This window comes from Microtus pennsylvanicus, chromosome 9 (genome assembly GCF_037038515.1).
Source record: "Microtus pennsylvanicus isolate mMicPen1 chromosome 9, mMicPen1.hap1, whole genome shotgun sequence".
Lineage (NCBI taxonomy): Eukaryota > Metazoa > Chordata > Mammalia > Rodentia > Cricetidae > Microtus > Microtus pennsylvanicus.
Genome location: NC_134587.1, coordinates 60,293,554 through 60,312,335, shown reverse-complemented (window position 1 = coordinate 60,312,335; position 18,782 = coordinate 60,293,554). Strand labels below are relative to the sequence as shown.

General features: G+C 51.2%; 1 protein-coding gene across 8 annotated transcripts in view; it reads right to left on the bottom strand.

Moving 5' to 3' along the window:
- Window positions 1-1,561, bottom strand: part of Mcf2l (MCF.2 cell line derived transforming sequence like) — a 102,038-nt gene extending 100,477 nt beyond the window's left edge. For 2 of the 8 annotated variants that reach the window (XM_075986183.1, XM_075986188.1), the window contains exon 1: window positions 1,309-1,561. In XM_075986183.1, coding sequence (XP_075842298.1) covers window positions 1,309-1,375 — 67 coding nt within the window. In that variant the 5' untranslated portion in view covers window positions 1,376-1,561. Of the gene's footprint in view, window positions 1-15; window positions 457-725; window positions 1,255-1,308 lie in introns of those variants that run through there. The other 6 variants (XM_075986182.1, XM_075986193.1, XM_075986184.1 and 3 more) reach the window with 5 other exon arrangements.
- Between the last annotated feature and the right edge of the window lie 17,221 nt (window positions 1,562-18,782).

Sequence of the window (18,782 nt, the reverse complement as noted above, 5' to 3'; positions counted from 1 at the left end):
AAGCCAGAGACTTACTTTTAATCGCACACCACTATTTCCTCTCCATGTCAGGGAAAGCTGGTCAGTGGTACCTGGCTCTGCAGCGTGGCAGGAACCCTCAGCACAACGCATGGAAGTCAGCAGCAAGATGCATGCTGCCAGCTCCAAGGGGCCCAAATCTACAGGATCCCAAAGCCGTGCCTCACGGCTCACTTTATCAATTAATTAATCCTGAAACTGAATGTCTAATTACACTAGTCTCCCCTCTTACAAACTATATTTGCAAACATTGGCCTTAAGGATGGACAGTGCAGGTGGGGATTTTCCCATAAATGAGTTCCTGTTGCCTCCATTCCCATCCCAGTGTCTGAAGGGCCTGGGCTTGGCCCACAGGCTATTCCGGGATCATAGGTCCATGACCAGTGCCGCAGATGAGGTGAGGTTCCCAAGCAGACTGCAGGCTCCCCCACAGGCAAATGGCTCTGCATACAAACCCTCATCTCCTAGAAAGCCAGTGTCACGGATCTGTAATTCTCTGAACGTCATCAAGCAGAATAAAATCACATTGTCAATCCACACAAACCTATCAGTTACCAGAAAATGCCCACCACATCTGCCTTTCCTGTTACCAGTGCTCAGAGAAAGCGAAGGAGGGGGATTCTACAGCCATTAGATGCAATTCTCTACTATTCGACAAATGATGTCAAGCTTAAGAATATATAATCAAGGCCAGCGGCTCCTCCTACCAGTGTTCTTGGAAACCGCGTTTAATCTCTGCACCATTTCTTCTAGGGCCATCTCTTCGTTTCTCAGCCAAAACCTCATCCTCCGATTCAACAAAACCGATCCCCAGAAGATCGTCCTCGGCTGCACCAGAGGTGCTGTCGGGTGGGGCTGAACGGTGGGGAGGGGGCGCGGCTGGAGCGAGGAGGGGGCTGTGGCTCTCTCCTTGGCTTCCCAGGATTGGTCTCCGTGCCACAGGGAGGGGGGCGCGCTTTGCGTTGATGGGGGGGCGGGGGGCGCTAGGCGGAAGCGGAAGCACTGAGCCCGCCGGGCGTGTCACCACCCCGCACCTGGGAGTCATGCGTGTGCACCACCTGAGCACCTGGGAAGCTAATACGCATCAAGGGGGCATCTGGCAGCCCCGCTCTGCAGGCGCACAGGTCCGCCCTCACCCGCCCTCACCCCCCCCCCCACCCCGCGCGTCCTAGGGCTTGAACCCTCGGGACTGGAAATAGCTGCTGCAGGGATCCAATCCCATACCACCCAGAGAACGCTGAGAGCCTGAGCCCAGTGCTCCCTTTATTTCCTGCCCCAGGCCCCCTTTACCTCCTGCCGCTGTAGGGCAGGTGCAGAGGCCACAGCAGCCCAGAGCGCTCTCTCCACGAGGCCTCATGCCCAGGTAAGAGAGAGTCGGTGGGTGGCGGGGGAGGGCTTGACTCTCCCCGCAAGGGTGTTGGCAGTCCTAAGACATAGGTCTGCAGGAAGGGAGCTCAGCTGCAGGCGCAGGGCTCTCTAACCTCGCCATGTTTGGCAGAGGGCCACACTGGGCATCTGACACCACCAGCTCCACACAGATTCTGGGCTGCTGGTATACAGGGTACTGTTGCGATGCACAGGGTAGTGGCTGGCCAACCTCTATAGCTGCTGGCCGTCATTTTGTTGTTTGGCAGGACAGGTAACATGCTTCCTTAAGAAAAAGAGTATTTTAGAACAAATGGGCACCTCATTCAGGGCCAGGGAAGCTCAATAATGAGAGCTGGGGTTCCCACCGTAGTTCATGTCCACAGGATGAGTGCCCCAGCACTGTGGTTCTCAGTAACACATGTGTACACCGGGACCGTGGAATCCAGTGACACGTGTGTATCAGCACCATGGTGTGCAACAACATGTACATGCACCAGCACCATGGTGACCAGCAACCCGTGTGCAGTAACACATGTGCACCAAGACCAGTATCCAAAAATACGTACATCAGCACCACGTGTGGAGGCAGGATGAAAGTCTAATGTCACTACCTCCATGTTGTCTCTTCTGCCTCCCTTGACTGAAGGCACAGAAGTAAGTCGTCAACCTTAAAGCCCTTAACCTTTCCTCTTGCATCATCTTGTATGATGGTTAATGTTGATTACAAACTTGGCAGGTTCTGGGTGATAAACCTCTGAGGGAGTTTCTAGATTGCACTAATTAAGGTAGAAAGTTCCACCTTAACTGTAGGCAGCACTACTCCCTAAATGAAAAGGAGAAAGGCCTTCAGTAACAGTACCCATCTCCCCCTCCAGTCCCTGCCAGTGACTTCCCCAACTGTGAGCTCAGATAAACCCTTCCCTCCTTAAGTTGATTTTGTAGGGTCCACTTGGTCATTTGTTACATCTATGAAAAAGTAATTCTGTAACTTGAATTCAGAATAACATCAGCTCACAGGTCAGACCCAGCGTGCAATGTGGGATGTGATCAGGACACAACAGAGGCAGTGGCAGTCGAGAGAACCTCTGTCCCCTCAAACATGGACTCCTGAAGACCACCTTTTGAACCCAAGCACTCACCAGACTGCAAGATCAGGACTACTTAGTCATGCATACCTCTTGTCCCCTCCCAGCCCTTACTGTTTAAACCTACAGCTCACGCCCAGTACCCCAAAGACAGATGGAGCGTCACTAGCCCCTCATCTGCTCTCTTCCCAATATGGCCACTATTATCCAGCTCATTAACTGGCATTTTGCGATGTGTGGCTGAGCCTAGCTTGTTGGGATACAAGAGCCTCCCCCCCCTCCTTTTAACAGTCTATTTATTTTATGGGTATGGGTGTTTGGTCTGTATGTCTGTTCACCATGTCTGTGCCTGATGCCCACAGAGGCCAGGAGAGGGTGTCAGGTCCCCTAGGACTAGAAATAAAGAAGTTGTATGCTGTCATGTGGGTTCTGGGAATCAAACCCAGGTTGTCTGTGAGAGCAGCCAGTGCTCTTAACCCCAGAGCCTTAAGTCCTGGCTTTTGCTCTAAAACCTCCCTGGAATAACACACATCTGTGTCCCCCACTGGAGCAGGATCCAGATTCTGATCAAGTATTTGTTTCTAGGACCTCGCCAAGGAATCCGGGTTGGAATAGTCTCAGGCAGCTCTAGCAGTTGCCCAGGTCACAGGGTAAGCCCCATCCCCAACAGCTCCAAGAAGTATAGGTGACCCAGGGTCCAGTCTCTTTCCTTCTCACTGCCTGGCTTGTAGGACAAAGGGGCCCACAGGAGCAGCTCAACCCCGGGGCCAGGCCCCAGGAGGGAGGCTGATGCTGTAAGGCTACACCTGGATACCAGCCTTTCCCTAACAACGGATCCGGAAGCTCAGCCACAGGGGAGGGAGGAGAGCAGATCTGGATGGAGTAGGGCAGGCCTGAAGGAGCCACCCCTTCTGAGGTGGGGCTGTGGGAGGGGCAGGGCTGGGGCAGAGAGGCAACAAGTATTCCTGCCCTGCACGGACTCCCCAAATGAACCCAGGAACATCACAGCTGGGGCAGAGACAGGCAGATCCCTGGAGCTCCCATTGGCCAGCTAGACTACACACACACACACACACACACACACACTCACGCACGCACGCACAAATACATATACAAGCACCCCCACACCCACTAGTTACAGATCAAGGTTATGGCTATTATTAAAGTTTCTGGAATATTACTTATGTGCATCTTTGGGTCCTGAAATGAGTGTAAGGTTTAAATAGAAAGCAATGGATATGCATGATTAAGTAGTCCGGCGCAGGTATGTTCTCCTGACCACCACTGACCCACTGTTGTCTGGGCTTCAGGCACATCCTGTAAAGGTCTGACAAGCTGTGAATTTCTTTTGGAGACAATTACTCCCTCTGGCTGGTGTCTTTCCTTTTCCCAGCATGAGATTCCTGGGGAAAAGTCCATTTCTTTGGGGCCCATTGCTTCAGTAGTCTGATAGATTGAGGGACGCACATGTCTTTAGAATATCTGTCAGGCCAGTTACAGTGTTTTTAATTTCTGTTTTAGCACCTCGGTGCTGAGGTGGATATTCAATATCTGAAATACACAGATATACGCGGTATCTGAAAACTACCAATAATATACAGAATGCAAGTAGAACCCAGATTGGAACACATTTCGTTGGTGCCAGGGAGCAGTGCACAGGAGTCGTCTTCTCAAAGGGGACGGATTCATTGCGACCACACTGGGAAGATGGAATTGGGATGGGGTGGCTACTGAGTCTCTTGGTTCCTCTTCCCAGCATGACCACATAGAATAATCTGGTTCTTTAATTAGCTTACTGAGGATAGATGGCCACATCTGGTTTGCTGAGGTCAGTGACTTGTGGACAGGCAATCAGCCTGGGGGGCCTCAGCCTATACTCATGTCAGTGTTAGCCTTCTGAAGAGACCAAGGCCCCCCCAGAAGCAGTCACGGTGCTCTGTTCCCGCCCTGCCCTCAGGTACTCCAGGGCAAACATCGCCCACCAAATATCCCTCAAGCATCCGTGGGCACCTTAGGAGGGAGGACGAAAGTAGCCTGTGCACCGTGATGGCCAGGTCCAGGGGCGAGGGCACGGCTGGATTCTTCCTACCCTCTAGGATTTAATTTCACAGCCAAGCTGGAGACAGGTCCAAATTCCAAGTTCAGAAAACGGCTCTGTGTTGAGGGTGGCAAGCAGGATGGGGACTCAGAGTCCTTCGCTGTTCACCCACTCCAGAGCGCTCCTAAGTGTGACAGAACGCAAGCCTCCAGGGAAGTAGTCTGCTCTCTGCCCAGGTGGACACGCACCAGCCCACAAGCCAGCAGGAAGGCGTGACCAGCTCTGGGCAGGGTATCTGTTCATGTGTCAAGCTTAACTGCTGGGCTGGCTGGACGTCAGGTCTGGGAACTGCAATGCAGTCACCCATCCAAGCCCCTCACAGAGGTGACTGATTTAGGGACCCTACAGATGTCTGCCCTGGGCAGACTATGCAGACCTTCAGAGAGACACCACCACCTTACTAGATGAAAAATGCACATGCTTGTGCATATGTGTGTTTTGTGTGCCTATGAATGCATCATGGGTGGATGTGTGTACCTGCTTTCCTGGTGAGTTCGTGCTGCACCACAGAAAAGCTGGGAGGAGAAAAGGAACATGGACTTCTGTTTCCACCCTGTCCCTCTGCCTTCTGAGCCTATGCTAGGGTCTGAGGTTTTGAAATGAACAGGCTGGAGCTTTATGAACTAAATTAAAGGCAATTCATGATCTCAAATAGCATGTAAACTATGGAACCGTAACACATTCTATCCCAGACCCCACGGCAGCTAGCAATGAAGACTAGAAGCTCAGTGCCTCAGCATCACAGGAATGTGGGGTAGAGACACTGGCTTACCTGACAGCAAGGAGGTACGGATGCGCTCCTCACCCGACTGGCTAGACTAGAAACACCTGTTTTTAAAGAATCCATTAGGGATGCCGGTCTGTGGTGCTGCACGCCTTTAATCCTAGCACTTAGGAGGCAGAGGCAAGTGGATCTCTGTGAGTTGAGGCCAACCTGGTCTAGAGAGAGAAACCCTGTCTCCAAAAAGAACTACCACAGCAACAACAAAAGAATCCGTTATGGAATTCTGGAAACAGCCCAATTCCCTGAGCAGTGCTGTGGGGTGGGCCAAGTTCTTTTGAATCCTGAGAGGAAGGCGAGTGTCCTTGCTCCAGTCCTGGCATGAATTCCATGAAGCCAGGCTAGAGTGCAATGGTTATTGTTCTTAAGGACTGTCACAAGGTCACCTACCAGGTCATCTGTGACCTCAACTGGCTTGGATAAGATTGCATCACAAGATTTAGCACCCAGAACTAGAGACAAGCAGCACAGTATGCAGGAATGAGAAGGGGTGCTGCCACAGAAAGGGGGGCCTCTAGCTTAGCCCCAGCCTGTGGGATCGCCAAAGAGGGGAGCAGGTGAGAACAATGTTGGTCTCCTTGTGTGAACCAGGACAGCTGGAAAAGCTAGGTCCAGTCTTGGAGTCACACTCAATAGTGCCCTGGGTACTGTGTGCTCTGAGAAGGGGGGGTCCCTCGTGTTCAAGCAGGCAGGGTACCTATCCCATCCTCAAGTGGCTCTTCCTGCCAGCCTGATGCCAGTCAGGGAGTTTGTCCTGGGGAGACCAGGCGCTTGCTCCAGCACAGAGCAGTGGATGCCAGGCTGCCATGTGCTTTAGAACCGGTGCTGTGCATCTAGCTCCATCCAGCAGGAGTCCCGATGGACTTCCTACTTTATTCTGCATCTGTTATTTAAGGCTCTGCTTTTTGTGCACTGACTAACAGGTCTTGTGTGCCTTTAGAAAGTTCCTTGGGAGTTCCATGCAGGTGTCTTTGTGAAGTCACAGCCAAGGACCAGCAGGGACACTGGGTCCAGATGCTCCAGGGTAGGGAAGGATAGGGGGTGAAGAGGACTTTTGTGTCCTTGAAAGTCTGAAGTCCACACACCATCCCCATCTCTGCAGCCCAAGCCTTGCAGTCCATGGGGTCCCCTGTACTAGGGCTCAACAGGCTGGCCAGTAGCAGCTGTGGTAAGACCTGCGGTTGATGGAGGACCAGTAGGACCATTAATGAAGGCCTGGAGGTGTCCACTTAGACCTGGTGAGCTGCCACAGATGGGATTCAGTCAGGGGTCTCTCAGTGGGAGACTGCTGTGGATTATCTAGAGACCAACGTCTCTATCATTGCGGGGATAGGAGGACATGGTGGAGGTCAACAGTGGGCTTCCAAGTCAAAAGAAAAGCTGGACAAAGTAGGTCTGGGTTTCCTGAGTCCCCCATAAGGGACTAACCCTGCCCACCTCTGGGCTTGGGACTTCTGGAGCCGCCAGTGGCCAGGTGGCAAGCTTGTGTTTTTGTGGCTACTGTATCACCATGCTTTGTTGGAACAGTGGGAGTAGATGTCACCACCATGGAGGCAGACACTGAAGACTGTCCTGTAGAAGCAATCACCTGTCCCCCTCTCCCCAGGAGAACGGGACCACCCAAAGCCCAACAAATCTAACAGAATGGCGTAATGGAGGAGGGGAGGTAGGACACAGGATTAAGAGGGCCCTTGGCAGGGTTACAAAAGACACCTTTAAGGAAGGCTTGGGCTTTTAGCGCTAGTCCTAGATCAGGAAGTGGTTCTCCCTATACCCACAAGAGAGCCAAGGCATTTGAAGGACTCCCCAAATAAAACCACACGGTCATCCAGAGTGCACTCATGCCAGACAAAGGACAGGAGCCTGTGTGTCGCATCTAATATCCTGGAGCTGGCTTCCAGTACTCACCAGGGAGTAAGAGGGCTGGGCCATAGCTCCGTGCTCTGACAAGTAACACGGGCCTTGACTAATTGTGGAACATTGTATGAGTGAGTGGCTACTGGCTATGAGGAACAGTTGGCAGGACCTACCAACAGATATTTTGCCTTTGTCCAAGAAGGAGATGGAATATCCACTTAAATGGTGGGAAAACAGAACCAAGGAGATAAACCGGCCCAAGGCTGAAGAGGCCTTGTAACAGCGAGGAGCCGGGGAACAATGGCCAGCTTCCGCGTATTCTGTTGTCCTGGATGCGCGCCTTGGAAAACAACCATCCCTCCTGCCCAGCCAGGATGACTTGCTCACCTCACTGCAGAACAAAGGACACTCTGTTCTCAAGAAGGGACAGCCCAGGGGAGAGGAAGCCCCCCAGCACTTGAGGTGGTGCCAGGAGAGTGGGGAGAATGTGCTGTCTTAACAAAGAACGTGCTGATGTCACACCGTACCCAAGAAACTCTGATGAGGGATCCAGATGGTAGTGTATATATTTAACTGATGCACTGACTTCCCAGGCACAGAGGACGGGGGAAGCCACATAGAAGGAGGGAATGTGAGCTGGACGGTTCAAGCTCTGTTCGTGCAGGAGAGAAAATACACGAGTAACAACCCAACACAGAACCCATGAAACGGAGCTTCTGCCTATTCAACTAGACTGACTTCATAAAATCTTCATAAAGATCTTTGCACTAACCTGAACCGTAAGCCCTGGCAGGGAGGTGTGTGCATGGGCACAATGAACCTGTGCCATTGGAGCTGTCTCATGAATGGGCTATAGAGCAGGCGCAGTGTCCACAAAATGGGAGTGTTATCGCATGAGCTTCTTCCCAGGGGTGGTGAGATGTAGGGTGCAGAAGATCAGTGCAGCTCAGAACAGGAGTACAGGAGAGAAAAGCGGGGGGGTCATGGTGTAAGCTGTGTGTGAGCCTGAGTAGGCTGTGGAGGGGCCATGGAGGTGCTGGCTAGGGTGCTGCACAGATAGCCTGTAGTGTGGCTGAGAGCACTTCCTGGCTCAGAGCTTGGGGGAAAGCAGATGACCTTCCCAGGGTGTGGTGGTCCTCACCAAGCCCCTTGGAGGTCAGAGAAAAAGACTGGAGTCCCCGAGAGAGAGAGAGAGAGAGAGAGAGAGAGAGTTCTGCCTCCAAGTGCCACACAGAATCCCTACCTCAGTTTCCCGATTTTCTGGGTGTCAAAGTGCACAAGTCAGTGCAAGAAAACAAGCAGATGGATGCAGGGGTCCCGCGCAGGCATCGCCTCCCAGTCTCTGGAAAAAATGCTGGCTGGTACAGGCCTGGGCAGAGGCCACGCAGATACAGGTCTTAATTGGCTGGCAAGCGATATCACAGCAAGAGAGAAATGCTGAGGAGGTGAGATTTCAGGAAGATGGTGGACATCATAGTGGAGGGATTTAGAAGCCATGGACGGTGAGTGGGAAGGAATTTGAGGAAAGACTAACAGTCATCTCGTTTATGTTTATCCTTTATGAACATGTGATGATAATGTCAAATAAGGCTTGCTGAGTGTAAGATAAAAAATAAGTAATCAGAAGAGACTAAACCACTCTGAGTTTCTCCTAACATTCGCCTATGTGGACGTGTGTGACTGACATCACAGAAGTCACAGAATTCTCGGTGGTTGCTACATCGGTAAGAAAACCACACACCTGCAGGCAGGGCAACACTCCTGATTAAAAGACGTGTGGTACATAACTCATGTGGTGTATTCCACTCCGTGGACAGAAATGACTTGAAGCGACCCTGCCACATCTGTCCAGTCTGAAAACAAGCAGATGAAGCTAGCACCAAATTGCTCTGCTCCCCTGGGATCCCACAGTGCAGGCGTCTGGCTTCTACTCCCTCATAGCACAAATACCAAGCCAGATCGTGAAATACTCATTGTTCTTTAGCTTCCTGTCTGAGCTGCAAGCAAGGGCCAGGGCACTTCCATCTCTATGATTAGAAAGAACTCTCCAGAGCATGTCTGGATGAAATGCTGGGAGGGTGACCTGCAGAGGGGCCTCGGGCACAGGCATCTGAGGCACTGTCCAGCAGGGGTGTGGGGAGATGTATCTGTCAGTTACTTCCCATGGGGCAGAGTGCAAGCAGGCCCACACAGCAAGAATCACTCGGGCTGTAAGCACAAAGATCTCCCACTCACTCCTGAGGTGTTGAGTGGGGTGGTGCCATGTTCCACAGTGCAGCAGACAAAGTTGACATTATAGGGAGCATGCCCAGTGTGACCTATTTTAACTGATCTATACCCTTGGTCTGAAAAAAAGACGGTGAGGTTTTAGATGCAGCTGCAGCTTCCTAGACTTGATAGGATGTGCATGCCACTGGAGCTACAGAAGCCAGACCCAGCTGGGTACAGCGACCCTTGTATATCCACCTGTCTCAAGAAGCCACAGCCGGAGTCCAGTAGAAGAGGAGACAACACCCAGATAAAATGCAGGCAGGTGTTTCTCAGGCCACACCTCCCAGCAGGCCAGAGCCAGCACCCCTGCAGGGAGCTACTCACTCCCCCTCAGAATCACCTCTCCAGATACCACCTGCTTATGGCCACAGGGCCCCAAGGCCCCACGATGCTGTGTGGTGTTGGCCATGAACGTTCTAAGTTTGTACAGTGGTGCAATAGCAGACCAACGACTGACATCTTTATTTATATATATATATATATATTTTTTTTTTTTTGGTTTTTTCGAGACAGGGTTTCTCTGGTTTTGGAGCCTGTCCTGGAACTAGCTCTTGTAGACCAGGCTGGTCTCGAACTCACAGAGATCCGCCTGCCTCTGCCTCCTGAGTGCTGGGATTAAAGGCGTGCGCCACCATCACCCGGCTGACTGACATCTTTAAAATGAGTTATGCGCACCAGCAAGATGGCTCAGCAGTTAGGGGTTCTTCTGCTAAGCCTGACAATCCAAGTTCGATCCCCGGGATGGGATCCACGTGGTGGACGGAGAGAACTGACTCACAGAGTTGTCTCCTGACCTCCACACGTGATGCCGACAGCTCTGAGCTGTTCTCTGGAACACTGGAAGACCAGTGTTTCCCAGCCTTCCTAATGCTGTGACATTTTAATGCCGTTCCTCATGTTGTGGTGGTCTCCAAACATAAAATTATTTTCATTGCTAAAGTGTTACTACTGCTAGGAATTGGAATGTAAATATCTGATCTGGGACCCCGGGAAAGGACCATATGACCCCTAGAGGCATAGTGGCCCCCTAGGTTGAGAACCACTGCTCTAGAGACTTCCTTACTCAGCGGTGGCTGAGTCTGAGTTTGAATCCCAGTTCAGCCTCTTTGGGGGAAGAGAAACCTTATGGAGCCTCTCTCTGCCTCAGCGCCTACCCTGTGTAAAGGGGGTCACGAAATACCTGCCTTATTGGGCTCTTTTGAGGACTAAAGAAATCTGAATCAAGTCATTTGTTTCTGTGACGAAACCCCTGTGCAAAGCAGTTTAAGGGAGGAAAGGTTTGTCTGGATTCACAATTTGGGAGGGTTCAAGCCATAGTCACTTAGATCTGTTACTTAGCTGGCCAAACATCACCTTGCAATAGCCAGGAAGCAAGATACAGCCCCCAAGAACCCACCCCCCTCAACCAGATCCCACACTTAAGTTTCTGTCACTTCCTGCAGCCTGTCAGAACCTGACACCATCCAAAGAGTAAGGCAGGGACGAGGCCAGAGCCTTCGTGATCCAGTCACTTCCTACAGACACACCTGGACAGCACTGCACTGGGGCCAAGCCTCCAGCACACAAGTCTCGGGGAACTCAGTTCCACACCATAACAAACCAAACAGTATGAGTATCCAGTCACTGCCAGCCAGTGTCACCAGTACATGGCCACAGAAATACCATCTGTGGACTGCTTTTCTGGTTCTGACCTCCCAGCCACATTCTACAGGGCTATGTGGGACCCTCGGCTCCTGCCTAGCAGGACACGGCTGAGGTTTAGGAGTCATGGCTCTGCTCTTGCCGATTGGGTTCTCCGATGCGCATGAGCTCTGACTGTCAGAGATGACATATGGAGACAGCGCTGAGTGAATGGACAAAGTCTACCCGTGAGGAAGGCCACACTCTGCACCCCCTACCCCAGACACATACTTTTCCTCTTTCCATCCCACCTGAGTCTCCTGGGCCACCTTGGGGGTGGGAGGGGTCATCAAGTCCTGTACGGTATCTGTCACAGGCCAGACGAACAGAGGCCCGGCAGTACACAGCGAAAGATCCTGCATGTCACCATAGCTGACTTACCCTGATGGCGCTGAGTCTCCATGGCTCTGGAACAGCCTAGGGAAGCAGTTCTCACAGTGACCTGACGGCTCTGCAGACGGACTCCTGTGGATGCTGCAATACAGCCAGCTCTGGACATTCAGGCTAGCTCTCCTCCGTGTGTAAAACAGCAAGCAGGACTGCCTGCTGTTTGCAGCTCCAGGTGACAAGCTGTAGGACCCGAAGGGGACAGAAGGAGCCCGAGGAGAACATCGTCCCTCCCAAAGGGAGGCTCCGTGCATCCTGCTGTCCTGTGAGGAAGGCGTTTCCAGGTAGACAGGAGCCCAGCACTGCGTGTCCAGTCTCCCTGGTGATGGGACAGATGTATCAAAAATCCAACATGTTGAGCCTGTGGTACCAACTCACAGCTCAGATAAGGCAAAACTGGCAGGTGATCTCATTCCAAGCAGGGCTGGTCTCATGGCAGACCTAGTACTTACGGGAAAGCCTGATGCACAGAAGCCTGGGAACTTACACACTCACACTCAGGACCTGGAGTGGAAGATGATTCAGGTCGCAGTACCTGTTCCTCTCGCCATTCTGCCTGTTGTCCCAGCCCCCCAGGGGAAGCTGCAGGCAGGAGGCCAAGTGTGGGTCTGACAGTCTGGAAGGCTCCAGATCTGGTTTTTCTGACAGGAAGGCCCTGAGTGATGCGTCTGTGATACAGAAGTGGGGGGAAGGCCCCGAGCTGCACATCTGTGGTTCAGAAGTGGGGGCAGCTGTTGCCCCAGGGAAGCTGGAAACCAGCAAGGCCCAGGTTCCAGAATTGCCAGTAGAACTGGATGGCCAGTCTATTGGATGGCCAGTCTAATGGGTGTCTAGTCTACTGGATGGTTAGTCTAACTGGATCGTTAGTCTACTAGATGGCCATTCTACTGGGTGGCTAGTCTACTGGTCAGTCAATCTAACTGGATGGCCAGTCTTCTAACTGGATGGCCATTCTAAAGGAGTGAGTCTTTCCTCTCTTTCCAGCCACTAACTTTTGTTTCTGAGGTCACTTGGGCACCTATTTCTGTGACTTTCCCCACCTTTCATGGGCTCTTGGTTCGGGGCAGGTCCTCAGTTTTACTGAGGGGAGAGCCTATACCAGTGTCCAGTCAGGACACTTGATGACAAGGCCAACAAGGAACTGCTCTCCCCTGTGGTGAGCTCCCTGAGTGAGTGGTGACCCATCTACCTCTGTCATAGAGCCTGCAGGCTGTGGACGCCCAGGGCATGACCTTTCTGGACTTCAGCGGTCAGACTATTGATCCTCCCCCAGATTCTGATAGAAAGTCACCAGGAAACATCCTTTCAAATTCACAAAAGTAATGCTGAGTCCAAAATAAGACTGGGGTTAAAAGAGTCAAGATGGTTTACCTCCTAAAGCGAATACACTCCCCTAGGAGAGGACAGAGCAAAGCCCTTCTAGAGGGTTCTGTGAGCCTGCACCAATGACCTGCTAAGGCTGTGCTTCCTCACGAAAGCAAATTGATAGGATTCATTGGTGGTGTTTGGAGGAGGGAAGATGAGGACAAGCACAGGCAACAGAGGAGAGACACGGGTCGCATTCCAGCAGCACAGCCTGAGGGCTTAGCTCCATTCTGGTTACAGTGACACAGAGAGACATCGCATCACTCTACCTGCAGTAAGTCTGGAAAACACACAGCTAGCAGCAAGCTCTGTTCGGAAGTGCAACAGTAGAACACATTTTTTCTCACAGCTTGTTTTTGATTCCACCAAAATATGTGTCCCTAAAACAACACACACACACAAAACCACAAAAGGCCAGGAGAAGTTACTCAGAGCCTAAAAGGCAGTGGAGGCCTGGTGTGCGTGACCTGTGCATTTCATCTAGCCTGAAACTTCTCTTTCCCCCTACGTGGAAGGGTCAGCAGCAGAGGAGACGGAATCACATAATCAGGATCACATAGAGTCTCCAGAAATAGTGGCACAGGGCAGCACAGCCACAGATACAGTTACACAGGATAGCCACTGGGCACCTGCCAGCAGGAGTGCAGCTGGGCACTGCACCCAGCCACCCAGCACCTGCCCAGCAGGAGTACAGCTGGGCACTGCACCCAGTCACCCGGCACCTGCCCAGCAGGAGTGCAGCTGGGCACTGCACCCAGTTACCCGGAACCACCTGCCCAGCAGGAGTGCAGCTGGGCACTGCACCCAGCCACCCAGCACCTGCCCAGCAGGAGTGCAGCTGGGCACTGCACCCAGTCACCCAGCACCACCTGCCCAGCAGGAGTGCAGCTAGGCATTGAACCTGGTCACCCAAGCACCATCTGTTCAGCTGGCATGCAGCTGGGCACTGCACCGAGTCACCTGCCCATCAGTAGACAGGTCACATTGCCATTTTTCTGCCTGATTCTACTCGGAAGCTGGATGCAGGACTCTAGGTTGTTCCAAAACCTCAAACTCTCCATGCTCTCTGCCCTTTCTTTGCCTTCTTATATTCTGCTTAAATGTTTAAACATTCAACTTAATCTTAGAATTTTATTTAGTCAAGCCTTAACTTGGAAGATATATTTTCAAAGGCAAATATCAGGGTCACTGGACTTGAGTTAACCTTCTTGACATCTACTCAAGCCGAAAGCCTACACAGCTGGAACCACTGTTTACTGCAAGCGAGTGGAGGTCATGGCTATCAGAAAGAAACAAGAGTGCTTCCCGGGTGGCACTTCAGGGTGGAACTGCTGGCAGAGGGTGGGGCCTTGCATGGTTTTCTTATTTAATGACAGATTGATACACCGTTGTATGGAGAGAGAGAGAGAGAGAGAGAGAGAGAGAGAGAGAGAGAGAGAGAGAGAGAGAGAGAGGCAGAGAGGCAGAGAGAGAGAGACAGAGAGAGAGAGATCCCTCAACAGCCTCCCAAACCTCAGCTCAATACCACAACCAATACCTAGCATGGAAACAGTGAACAGTGGATACAGGACACCCAGGGTGCCTTGAGCTGCCCTTTGCAGCCCCCCCCCCATGCCTTCAGTTCTGTGGACCCTACCTCTGTCTGTACTGTTGCACTGTACAGCTGCAATGATTCTCTGTGAGCTGGGGCCCTACAGTGCAGGCCCTCTGGGGGCTGGCTCCTTACTAAAGGAATTCTATGGAAGTCCCTCAATGGTGGAGGGTGCCTACTGCGCCTTCCTTCTTGTGGCCGAGCCATGTTCCACAGTCCCTGGTTCAGATGCTCCCTGATCTAACCAGTCATCCACAGAAGGACATCTAGTCTCTTTACAGGTTTTAGTTTTGCACATGAAGCTGATATAAATATTTGCATTTGGGTGATCAAGCATATCTATCCAGCTCTCTGAACAAATCCCCAGGAGTGTAATCTTCACCAGCTCTGGGAGACCTGCATGTTTTCTTTTCAAAGTTGCCAGACTTTCTTTCTTTCTTTCTTTCTTTCTTTCTTTCTTTCTTTCTTTCTTTCTTTATTTATTTCTTTCTTTCTTTCTTTCTTCCTTTCTCTTTCTTTCTTTCTTTCTTTCTTTCTTTTTCTTCCTTCCTCCCCTCCCCTCCCCTCCCCTCCCCTCCCCTCCCCTCCCCTTCCTTCCTTCCTTCCTTCCTTCCTTCCTTCCTTCCTTCCTTCCTTCCTTCCCTCCTTCCTTCCTTTTTAAAAAGATTTATTTATTTGCCGGGCGGTGGTGGCACACGCCTTTAATCCCAGCACTTGGGAAGCAAAGGCAGGTCTGTGAGTTCGAAGCCAGCCTGGTCTACAGAGTGAGTTACAGGACAGGCTCCAAAACTGCACAATAGAAACCATGTCTTGAAACCATCACCCCCAAATAAATAAATAAATAAATAAATAAATAAATAAATGGCTATTTATTTAATTTTATGTATATGCATGCTCTATCTGCATGTATGCCTGCAGGCCAGAAAAGGGCATCAGATCCCATTACAGATGGTTGTGAGCTACTATGTGGTTGCCGGGAATTGAACTCAGGACCTCTTGAAGAGCGCCAGTGCTCTTAACTTCTGAGCCATCTCTCCAGCCTGCCAAACTATTTTCTAATATGGACATTTGCATCAGCACATGAGCGAGCCTGTCTCTTCAGTCTTCCCAGCATTTGGGTGGTCATTATTTTTGGTCCTAGCCGCCCCACTAGATGGACTGGTGCACTTATGCATCCATGCACCCTGACCACTGGAGCGCCAACCCGACTGCCCGAGGCTGCTCACGGGGCTGTGTGCTTTTGTGGCTGAATCTGAGGCTGCCTAGTGCTTTGTTAGATGTGTGGTTTGTGCATCTTTCTCCCAGTCCCTGGATCCTTTTTACGTGGCTGTTCACAGAGCACCAACTTTCAGATCCAATAAGGTCAAATGTTTCAAGTTTTTCTTTATGGGCGTTTTTGGCATTAAATAGAAATCCCTGGTTTAGCTCCAGGTTGCAGAGACTGCTTATTACCTTCACTTAAGGTTTGGTGGTTTTGCATGTTGTATTCAACTATGGAATTCCTTTAAATCAAAACTTAGGTTCTCTCCCAGCCACGTCCAGACGTCCAGCTTTCTCCTATGAAAGTTATCCCTCCTTCCACTGTCAAAGGTCAAAGGCCAAAGGTCAGGTCTGTGAATCTGGCCTGAGTTTCCAAGTCCTCCATTCACGTCTGCCGAAGTTCTCTGCAGTCCCACCCTGGTTTAGCCCAGCAGCAGAATAAGAATTCAGGTCCTTTCCAAGGCTGTCTCGGTGGCCCCGATGCCTGGGTTTTTTCCTAAGGTGCAGGGTCACCGACCCAGGCATGTTCCTCCTCTGCTGTGGGACGAAGGTCCTTCCCCTGGTGTTCCTTCGGCTTGCCTTTCTGCCTTAATCTGTGTGTGTATGGGGGAGGGGGGCTCAAAAGACCCCCCTCCCCTCCAATGATGAGACCTTGACCTCAAACTGCCTGGGCTCTAGAACCGTGAGGAAATGAGCTTCTGGTCTTTCTTAACTGTTCGGCTTCTGGTATTATCACAGTCGCACAAACAGACCAGGCTAGCTCCAAATCCAGGGTTAAAAGACATGGAAAAAAGGCCTAGAACTCACTGTCATGGCTCCTGGGACATGCGTGCAGCATGCCCTCTGTTCCCCACTGCTGACTTTCAGGGCACTGCACTAAATGACAGAGGGATAAGCAGGTCTCCCCACCATCTGGGAAGTCACATTTGTGACCCCCTGGAGCTTTTCTTACTGAACTGTCAATATCCCCAGTTTCCAGGTCCCTAGGGAGTTCATTCAAAAGAATTCTCAAGACAACAAAGTTCATTGTCACTGGTTCCTCTGCTTCAGAGGAAACCGTGACCTCCAGGTAACCCCAGGTCCATTTTCCTCTCGGAGAAGTCTTGAGGGCCTGGACAACAGGTACAGATCTCTCTCTGCCTGCCTCTGGGACCTCAGCACACAACAGGACCTGTTGTACCAGCATCTGTTGCCAGGACATGTTTGTGATGTTTATTCCCTGAGATAAAGCACATATATCAGTCCAGGGCTTGGAAAAGCTAAAGCAGGGCCTGACTACTGAGGCTGCGCTGTAATTATGCCCTGTGGGTCAGGCATGGCTCTGCAGGCTGCACCACTCTTAGAACCTAGAGGGAAGAAACGGGATCTTAGACACACATTATATAGGAGGGCCTTGGATTTAGTCAGAGCAAGATGGCATCCACATAGATCTCAGGCATTTACAATGAAGTGTTGACAGCGAAAGGGGCAATGGGCTTCTAGTTCAGCCACCAAAACCTCTAAAACCTCAACAAATACAAATGGACAAAGATCAGGTCTCGAGCGGACTGTGCCTATTCTCTCAACGGGACAGGACAGCACACACAGGCTCCCTGCTGATGGGAAAGCCAGCTTAAACTATTCCTGGTCCAACAAACACCTCAGAAAACTGGGCTGAGAAAAACCCTGGCTGCCTCCATCCTCCTAGTTGTCCCAAACATGACACAGAGCCCCTCAGTCACACTTGGAAGGGACTGATCAGACCTGCCCACCCTGATTTAGCCCTGCTTCAACCTCCTCTCCTGGGAGAGGCAGGAAAAATAGACTGGGTGGAAAAGATAATTTGAATTAATCAAATAATTTTACAAGCTTTCTCACTTGTTTTAGTCTTCTTCTGACCCTTGGATTGTAGCTACACACCCTACCCTGTCACTGAGCCCCCTCCTCCCTGTTCTAAGTCACCCTCACATAGTTCTGTAGCCCTTAGCAGACCAGACAACTTGACCCCTTATCTCTATCACAGTACTGTCCCCTACAAACTGAAGGAAACTTCCAGAAGGTCCACGCTGGCTCTCTGCACAACTCTTTGGGGGCAGTAACATTTCCTTTCCAGGGGAAGAAACTAGAGAGCCAGGTAGGAGGAACCTGGGCACTAAGCAGTGAGCACCGCAGACGGCAGCCTGCCCATGGTGCCTCTTCCCACTCTGTCTGTGCCCCTGGCAGGCGGGTACTTCTAGCCCTGGCTCTATGGGCTGAGGGCTGACTGGACAGCTCTGGGGTGGCTTGCAAGTATACACAGACTCAATGCTGAAAAATGACTCATTTTTTTTTTCTCTCACAAAAACCTTGTCTGAGAAGCCTGGGTTTGCCACCCATACACGGATGGCTGCATCTTCAGAGATCCTTAGGTTCCCAAAAAGCACACATACCAGCCTGATGCAGAAGTAGTGCCTTGTTATGGCTGCTCTGCCCCCTAGTGAGCACTTTGAGTTAAAGCGGCTTACAGAGGAAGGTACTTGGTAAACAGAAGCCAGGATACTACTCAATGACCCCACCCCAACCCAGGTAAGCAGAGGTCATTCACAGAGCCTTAAAGATCATGGCCAGTTCCAGATGACATCATGGTATGCTGAGCTGGAATCCAAGGATTCACAGGTTCATCCACAGTGTCATGGTGTCACGGTGACCCTCCACAGATGACTGAGACACACACCTGGGCATATCTGTGACCCCCTGCACACCACCAGCATCCACACTCACACCTGGATGTCTGTGATCATCACGAGCTCTGCACACACCCGAAGGCTTCCATTCTTTTTCCCGGGAGCATGTTCAGCATTAGCAGAGTGATGGCCTATGGAAATTGCTCCCTTTCTTGCCTCTTTGTAACACAGAGGGGCATAGCATCTGTGCAAATGTTTAATTTGGTATGTACCCTATCTATAGGTGTCCTGGTTTTATTTCTAGTTGTCATGGTAAACTACCCCAACAAAAGCAACTTCAAGGGAAAAGGAAAATTACCACCTCAGTGCAAGGGGGTCT